General features: G+C 44.9%; 1 protein-coding gene across 1 annotated transcript in view; it reads right to left on the reverse strand.

Moving 5' to 3' along the window:
* Positions 1-9,123, reverse strand: part of Reep3 (receptor accessory protein 3) — an 86,257-nt gene that overhangs the window by 19,965 nt on the left and 57,169 nt on the right. The window contains exons 4-5 of the mRNA XM_031348644.1: positions 7,209-7,329; positions 6,584-6,697 (exon numbers count right to left, since the gene is read on the reverse strand). Of these exons, the coding sequence (XP_031204504.1) occupies positions 6,584-6,697; positions 7,209-7,329 (235 nt within the window). The remainder of the gene's footprint in view (positions 1-6,583; positions 6,698-7,208; positions 7,330-9,123) is intronic.

The raw sequence follows: 9,123 nt of genomic DNA on the forward strand, positions 1-9,123 counted from the left end.
TTTTTTTTTTTTTTTTTTTTAGACAAGGTTTCTCTGTGTAGCCTTGGGCTGACCAATACCTGGTGAGACAAAATTCTTATACACATGTGTATGCTTTTTAGTTTATATTTTTTTTTCTGGAATCATCATCACCCCTTTGAAGCAGGGTCTGTCAGCCTTTTTGGGCTGGAAAGTCTTGGTAGTGTTTCTGCTCTGTAGGACAGCAAGCTGCATCCCTGGCTCCCACGAAGGAGATGCGGGGAGTGGCTCCTTGTCATTTGTGATGGCGGAAACTGTCCCGTGGTGGTGTCGGTGGGGGCACAAACCATGTCCAGTTGAGAGCTACCATTCTGGAGATGTAGCGGGCTTTAGAGATTAGATGTCAACCCCTTTATAGATGAGAAGGATATTTAAATCAATGTAGATGATTTGCATACAATCTTATGGCTGTTGAGTGGCAGAATCCAAACTTAAAAGAAAAAAAAAAACAAGAACAAAATTGAGTGTTCTAGAATGCAGTATCTGTCACATCAATCTGTTCTGTGGATTGTAGGAAAATAGGATGAATTCTCCCCGCCCCAACCCCGAGAAAAGAGGATAAGGCTCAATGGCTGAAAAAAAAAAATCTCAAAATCCTTTCACAAACAGAAAGTCATTAAAACAGATAGCAAGAGGTCAGGAATCTGAAGCTAATGGCGGTGGTTTAAAAAGCCAATTAGACTTCAGTAATTTTACCACAGAGCTTCTAATTTATATATAAAAAACGGAGGGTGGTCTCTGATAGAGGTGTAATGAGAGGAGCGAATCCTGAGTTGGCCGAAGAGGACAACGCCTCCGCTCTTCACCTGCCCTTCATTGCACGGGCGGACGGCGGTCAGCTACATCAGTGCCACCTGCGTCTCCCACGTGGAAGCAGGGATGTTGAGCATCCTCAGCAGAATCCTTGAAGGTCCTTCATGTATTTGTGCTTTGCTCAGCCAAAATAAACGTGTGCACCGACCTTGTGAACAGATGCCTGGTAATGAGGCCACGGGACTGAGCAACATTTCCAGAAAACCGCTTCACGGTGTAATAAACGTTCTGATTAGATTCCTGCCTTCATTTTTGACATGCTCAGGTGATTCAACCTGGGGATCCTAGGGAGGAAATTACTGTTCTCTAAATATCATATGAAGAGGACAAGAGTTTTTACCCCTAGAAGATATTTCTAACAAACTACATGTTAATTTCGAAAATAAATGTACAAATTTTGCCATCGTTCTTCTCCCCAATTTCTCCTCAATTCTGACCTATTTCTTAGTTTGGTTCCAATTTACTTGAATTTGAAATGTCTGCTTCAGTAAGTATCTTTTGTAATAAGACTTTTGGAATGTATATAAAGTTTCCACACATGAAACTAATTTCAGCCACTTTAAAATGAGAAGTGTATAATCTGAGGCCAACAGAGCTAACATTACATAATGCTCAACACTGCTACTATTTTTAAAAGATACAACAGAACCAACAACTAATCGAATGTCCAGCACTCCTGGAGTCATCATGAGAACGTGATATCACCTCACCCAGGGATACATTTTTTTGCTTAAAGACCCCACAGCATCAGCAGCAACAGGGAAGTGAGCTTCAGCGGTGAGCTTGTTTTACAGCATTGACTCTGATGGTTTTGGGGTCTCTGCTTTCTGCCTGGGAGGTGGAGAGGTGATTTCAAGTTGTTAACTATAGAAGTGAAGTGCATGAATCATGAAAGGAGGAAGCAGGGGCTGGAGAGATGGCTCAGAGGTGGAGAGTACCAACTGCTCTTCCAGAGGTCCTGAGCTCAATTCCCAGCAACTACATGGTGGCTCACATCTGTAATGGGATCTGATGTCCTCTTTTGGTGTGTCTGAAGACAGCTACAGTGTACTCATACATAAAATAAATAAACAAATCATAAATCGCTGGGCAGTGGTGGTGCACACTTTTAATCCCAGCACTTGGGAGGCAGAGGCAGGCGGCTGTCTGAGTTCGAGGCCAGCCTGGTCTACAGAGTGAGTTCCAGGACAGTCAGGGCTACACAGAGAAACCCTGTCTTGAAAAAAACAAAAATAAATAAATAAATAAATCTAAAACAAAACAAACCAACCAAACAAGCAAACAAGAAAACAAAGGAGGAAGCAGATGTGGAACTATCTTTTGGGACATTTTTATAGAAAAGTCTCTGTGAGATATTATTACTTAATAATAGAGGGTCTTAACAGGTTACATATTCCAGTTAGCAGTCTAGACACTGGGGACAGCCAGGCAGTAACAGTCGGTGAGGCCACAGATTCAAACTGCCTGATCTACTGCTGCATCAGCTCCTGTCTTAGACTAGACATTAAACAGAGAGATATTAATATGCAATGTACGGGCTGGGGGATCGTAAAACCTGGTGAAAGCAAGCTATGAGATGAAATGAGGGAATAAGAATAAAATAACACCATGAGGTTGCTGACATCCCACGAAGCAATGATAGGATTAATAAATACACATCAAGACAGGGTGAATGCCCTACACAGCAGTTATACTATATAATGTGTCTCAGGAATTGGAGGGATGGCTCAGTGGTTAAGAACACTTGCTGTGCCAGGCGGTGGTGGTGCATGCCTTTAATCCCAGCACTTGGGAGGCAGAGGCAGGTGGATTTCTGAGTTTGAGGCTAGTCTGGTCTACAGAGTGAGTTCCAGGACGACCAGGGCTACACAGAGAAACACTTGATGTTCCTATAGAAGACATGGGGGTTCGGTTCCCAGCACCCACACAACAGTTTACAACAATCTCTAACTCTAGTTCCAGGGGATCCAACATCTGCTTCTGTCCTCTGTGGGTACCAGCACACATGATGCACCTACTTACAAGGAGCACACACACTAGAAAGGATTTCTAAGTGTCTAGCTGAGAACCGCTGGGATTTCTTTCTGTATTTACTAAAACAATAGCTTCATATGTGTTCTCAAAGTGCATTTAAAGGGTGAAATTGAATTTGCAGTTTTCCACACAGGACCATGTGGAAGCTTTTAAATAAGACACGTTCAGAGATGTCCTTGAGGTGTAAATAAATAAAATCCTGTGGCCTGCAAGGTCGAGCCATGCTAAGCTTAAAGGGGAAACGGCAGGCCATTTGTTATCACACCCCTGTAGACGAACTCACCACTCTAAATGTGCTGACCTGTGTAACAAGGGTTCAAACTCTCCCTTCTACCTCCCTTCCTCCTCCCCGTTTCTCAGCACAGCGAGATCACAGTTGTTAAATCCCTCGCCTGTGTTCTTCTTACTGCGGGTTCCATCACTGGGCTTTGCTTCTAATATAATTTATGCTGCTTTGCCCCGCCGTGTTAATAATTGCCCTCTTTTTTTGGTTTCCATTTGCGTAGTTGTCCTACTGTGCGCGTAGTCACCGATGCATGTTCTCGGTGCTCCGAGGGATGCGCGGCTGCACAGGCATGCGCTGTCTGTATCCCGTGAGTTTTTTAGTGGGTCACACCACACACATGGCTAGGATGAGTCTCACCCGTGCACAGCAGCAAGCCTACTCTCTCCTCTCCTCTATGCTTCTTCTAGAAGCTTCTCTCTCGGCTCTTTCGATCCACAGAATCCATTTCGGACTGTTTACACTTGGACTTGATGCACAGTGTCCTTCTGGGGAATTCTGCCTTCTCCCTTCTGTGCTGGATAACCCATTTCCTAGATCCCACTGGTTAACATTTTTTTCTTTTTCTTTTCCCCCTTTTTAGCTTTGACAGAACATATCCACCCTGGTAAAAAGTATGTGCAGTTGGTACACGTTATGAGTTTGCTTGCATAATTTAAAAAGACATTTATTCTTCTTTGATTATTTTAAGTTCATACCTGATTGACAGGCTTAGTTAGCTATTATAGAACTTGGGCCCAAGCCACGATGGAATCATGGGCGATGACATCATGGGTGATGTCACACTGGTCTCATGATTCCACTGTCACAAATTAGAAATTTACTACTATTCTGAGGCTAAGTCATTTGAACATGATGTGCTTTTAAGGTATGACATCTAAGAATTCTAGCTTCCTTGTTTGTGTTTGGAGGTGAGGGTTGGGATGGGAGGGGCGATGGCCCTGCCCCATGACACTGGGTGATATATGGGCCTTTGATCTGGAGGCTCACTGCCCTCAACATACTGTATGACTTATTTTTCTCTTTTTCTTTCTTTCTTTCTTTCTTTCTTTTTTCTTTTTTTGGTTTTTAGAGACAGGGTTTCTCTGTATAGCCCTGGCTGTCCTGGAACTCACTCTGTAGACCAGGATGGCCTTGAACTCAGAAATCCACCTGCCTCTGCCTCCTGAGTGCTGGGATGAAAGGCGTGTGCCACCACTGCCTGGCGACTTATTTTTCTTTATGATTACGTCAGTCCTCTCCTTTCACAAGGTCTAGCTGTGAAGGATGATTTCTGGGTGGTCTTTTTGGCGGACGTGTGACCAGCAATGTGTTTTTATTAAGCAAGAAACAAAACCCAATAAGCTTCAATAAACTCAAAATGTTGCTGTGTTAGTGTTTATCCATCTATTTTAAAGAAAGAAAACCCCCTTACAAGCCCAGTAAGAGGAAAACTATACAGTAGTAAACATTGCAACATACGACTATAGTCAACAACCATTAGCAATAGAGTCATCTACATATGTCTTGTTAATGAATCTCCACTTAGCCCTCCCTAAGATGCTGCTAGGGAGAGCATGTTCATTTCTCACTTATCGATGGCGTTAACTCTGATAGGTGAGCCAAAGGTCTCTGTAAAAAGGAAGCGCCCTCCGGTAACGTCACTCTTTCACCACTGCAATTTCGTCGCGGCTTAATGGAATTGTATCTTTCCATTGCACAGATGAGTTAAAAAGGAGTCTGACTTGAGCTGTAGAGATGGCGCAGCAGTTAAGAGCACCTGCTGCTGGAATCAGACAAGCCAATTCCAGTTCCTAGCATCCACATTAGGAGGCTCACAGCTGTCTGTAGCTCTAACTCCAGGGACTCCTATGCTCCTGGTCTCCATTGGCACTCACGCTCGCAAGCAGACACACACACACAGACACACACACACACACACACACAGACAGACAGACGCACACACAGACAGACAGACAGACACACAGACACAGACACACAGACAGACACACAGACACAGACAGACAGACAGACAGACACACACAAACAGACACACACAGACAAGCTTCTAGTCCCCAGAGACACACAGACACACAGACACACACATGCTTCTAGTCTCTATGGACACCTGCACTTACATGCATACCCACACAAACACATACACACAGACAGACAGACAGACTGACACACACACAGAGACACAGACACACATACTTCTAGTTTCCACGAGCACCTGAGCTCACATACATACCCACACAAACACATACAGACAGACAGACAGACAGACAGACAGACAGACACACACACACACACACACTCGCTTCTAGTCTCCATGGGCACCTGCACTTACAGGCATACCCACACAAACACATACACACAGACAGACAGACAGACAGACACACACACACACAAGCTTCTAGTCACCACGGGCACCTACACTCACATGCACACCCACACAGACATAGAGACAGACATGCCCCCCCCCCACAAGATAAAAATAAATCTTAAAACAACAAGAAACAACAAAAGAGCTAGAGCAGAAAACAGAACACTAATACCCCATCTTATTTCACGTTAGTAAACCCTTCGCATGATGTTAAGCTGCCCGGGTTCCCACCATGAGCAAGTGCAGTGCCATCAGGTCTGCTCAGATACGTCACCCTCGTACCATCCTTTTAGACACAAAGCTCCCCGGGTACACACAAATTAGCAAACTGCTCTGCTCATGGCAGCTTCAAAGGTCGCAGCCGGCACTGTGAAGTTTCTTCTTTCTCCCTTTTCCCATACACCACGCACTAAAATCAGTTATGCTATGCTATTGAAAAGAAGCCACACCAATTACTCCATGCAAAGAAAGCCAAAAGCTAGAGCGACCGTTTCCACAGGGGGCGGTCCATCGGTTGCCTGGCTTGAATGAAGAGCTACGGCATTAGTGACTCGCTGAGTAAAACCCAGGTCTGAGAACACACTTTTCAACATGCTTTATTTTCAATAATCAGTTACCTCAAATTGGTGGAAGTAGAGATGCAGAAGTAAGCCAGAAATCCTAGCCAGGCAGTGCCACAAAGAGAGAAAGAGAGAGAGAGAGAGAGAGAGAGAGAGAGAGAGAGAGAGAGAGAGAGAGAGGAGAAACATCAAAGATACAGAGACAAGAATGGTCATCTTTACTTAAGGTAACTAATCAAAACTATTCAAGGTTAAAAGGGGGAGCTTTGTACCCCCAAACGACATTACCTACCTCTAATGTCATAATCAATGAAGAGCTTTGGATTCCCGAGTAGCATAGAAAATGATGTGTTAAAATATCATTAAAATTACCTACTTGTTTATTTCAGTGTTAGGATAAATACGAAATGAAATTCTGTCACAGCTTTATAATGACCTAAAATAAAACTAGTCACCTCTGTGCATGTGCTGACGAGAAGACCCTGGCTAGAGAGACCAAGGCAGGCTTACCTTCACTGCTGCGGTGACGGCGGCCGCGGCTGCTAGATTCAAACCCTGCCGTCCAAAATTCACCATTGTCTCATAGCCTCTTTCTTTGGCTTGGACAATATAATCATCAATTTCCTGGGGGCAGAAAAATTAACGGTAAAATTAGGTGTGTTAGTACACCCCTGAAATCCCTATAGGGAGGTAAGGGCAGTTAGAGCAGTATCTTCAGCTACTTAGTAAGTTCAAAGCCAGCCCGGGCAGCAGTTAAGCTGGTATGGCAGTGCATGCCTTAATCCCAGCACTGTGGACTGTCAGATCTTTGTGTAAGCTTGAGGCCAGCCTGGTCTACACAGGGTGTTCCAGACCAGCTTGTAAGAGCCTGTCTTAAAAACAAAAACTGGCTAAGAGCAACAACAATAAACCAATAGATGTTAGTTTATTCAGGTTTATTTAGATAGAGTCTTACGATGTAGTCCTGGCTAGCCTGGTACTAGATATATAGACTAGGTGAGCCTCCAACTCAGAGATCTACCTGCCTCTGCCCTCCAACTCACTTGGTGTTATTCAGAATAAGGAGCCTCTGGTCATTAACACATGCTGACACACACTACTTAAAGACAATGTAGAAGTCACCGGTACACCTTACCCTTTCCTTTGATGACAGCAGGGGATGAAGGAACTTCCTATAGATTAAACTGGCCCCTCTAGTGTAGGGCGACAGCAGCCAAATGACAAAGGCAATCTTCAGCTCGTAGTACAGGGGAAACCTAAGAAGAAGAAACAACAAAGAAGCGAGTCTTGGTAAGAAACAAAACAGCAAGTAACAAGGAAATCGCAACAATGCCTGCTTCCACTGAGAGGGAGACTAGCATGGCGGAATTTACTGATGAGTTCATCTCATTCAAGCATAAATAAGTTCATAAAAGAACCCAGCCACCTTTGCAGACATCTTGCTAGGGACAGCACCTATACTGACTAAGGTAGCTCAGAAAGGACAAACTGCCATCTAGATACTGCAGCTATGTGACAGACCCACAGACCCCAGGGTCCATCTGTCCCAGGTATACATTCCCTCAGCTTTCTCAGAACTCCCTGACAATTTTCTCTCCACATTCCAACGGCAGATGGTGAGTGTGGCAATTACAGGGAGACTGGAAGCCAGTGAAGGGCCTTTCCTGTGTGTGGAGTTACTTCCCCAACCCTGACTCATGTGAACCGACTGGCTAATACAAGCGAATGTGACTGGAAATGATGTAAGTCTTTTTGGTTTTTTGGGAGGTGGGAGGATGGGGGTGGGACAAGGTTTCTCTGTGTAGCTCTGGCTGTCCTGGAACTCACTCTATAGACCAGGCTGGCCTTGAACTCAGAAATCCACCAGCCTCTGCCTCCCAAGTGCTGGGATGAAAGGCGTGCGCCACCACTGCCCAGCGACATCTTAACTGCTCTCTGACACTCTTCTGATTCCCCCAACCTCTTGCTTTAAGCTTCTGCCATGGAAATCCTTCCTTCTTCTGCCTTGGTTCTGAAGCTTAATGGAGCTGAGCCCAACACTGCTGCAACCAAACATCTGCCTTGAGGCCACTTAAGGAAGACGTTGGTGTCCACCGTTCTAACCTACTGTGCTCCTCGGGGCTGCCTGCTGCCACACTGACAGCTAAGTTCTACAGTGTGAGAGAACCATGGGACAAAAGGATACAAAGAGTCCCAGGTCCGAGTTCTTGTGGTAAGGCCAACAGCCAGGGGGTCAGTGAGGAGTGATGCCCTCGCAGTCAGCAAAGATTCTCTGCCATAGTGCACCTTTATGGAGGGCATAGACTCTCGCTATTGAAAAATATCGAATACACCCCTACAGTCGTGTGTGAGCATGCGAGTGTGTATGACGGATGGCCGGGTGTGAACCCCATGGCACGTGTGTGGAGGTCAGAGGATAGCTTTCAGGAGTCGGCTCTCTCCATCAAGATCGAATTCTGGCTGTAAGACATGTGTGAAAGGCATCATTTGAGAATAAGCCATCTGGCCAGCCTAGCTTTTAACATCCAACACTTTCTATATTTTTCAATAATGCACATAAGCTATATTTGAAATTAGAAAAAAAAAAAAGTTAAAAAAAAAAAAAGGACTGTCTGGGCTGAGGATGTAGCTCAGTTGGTAAAGGGTTTGCTTGCTGGCACTTGAAAGTCTGGTACCTAGCAATGTGCTAACAAACTAACACGCATGGTGGCACGTGTCTGTAATCCTAGCACTTAGAAGGCAGAGGCGGCAGGATCAGGAGTTCAAGGTCAGACCTGGCCACATGAGATCATGTCTCAAAATAGATGAATAAATAAAGAGGGGGAGGAAGGAAGGACTTTAGAAGTGAGACCCCTGGCAAGGTGGAGAATCTTTGATCTGTCCGTTAAAAACCAAGAGAAAATTCTCCTCGTTCATCTACTCCAAAATCAACAGGGAAAGGAATAGAGATAGAGGGAGGGAAACGTGTGTGTGTGTGTGCCATGTGTGTGTGTATGCCATGTGTGTGTGTATGCCGTGTGTGTGTGTGTGCCATGTGTGTGTGTATGCCG

Source organism: Mastomys coucha, unplaced genomic scaffold (assembly GCF_008632895.1).
Source record: "Mastomys coucha isolate ucsf_1 unplaced genomic scaffold, UCSF_Mcou_1 pScaffold3, whole genome shotgun sequence".
NCBI classification, from domain to species: Eukaryota; Metazoa; Chordata; class Mammalia; order Rodentia; family Muridae; genus Mastomys; species Mastomys coucha.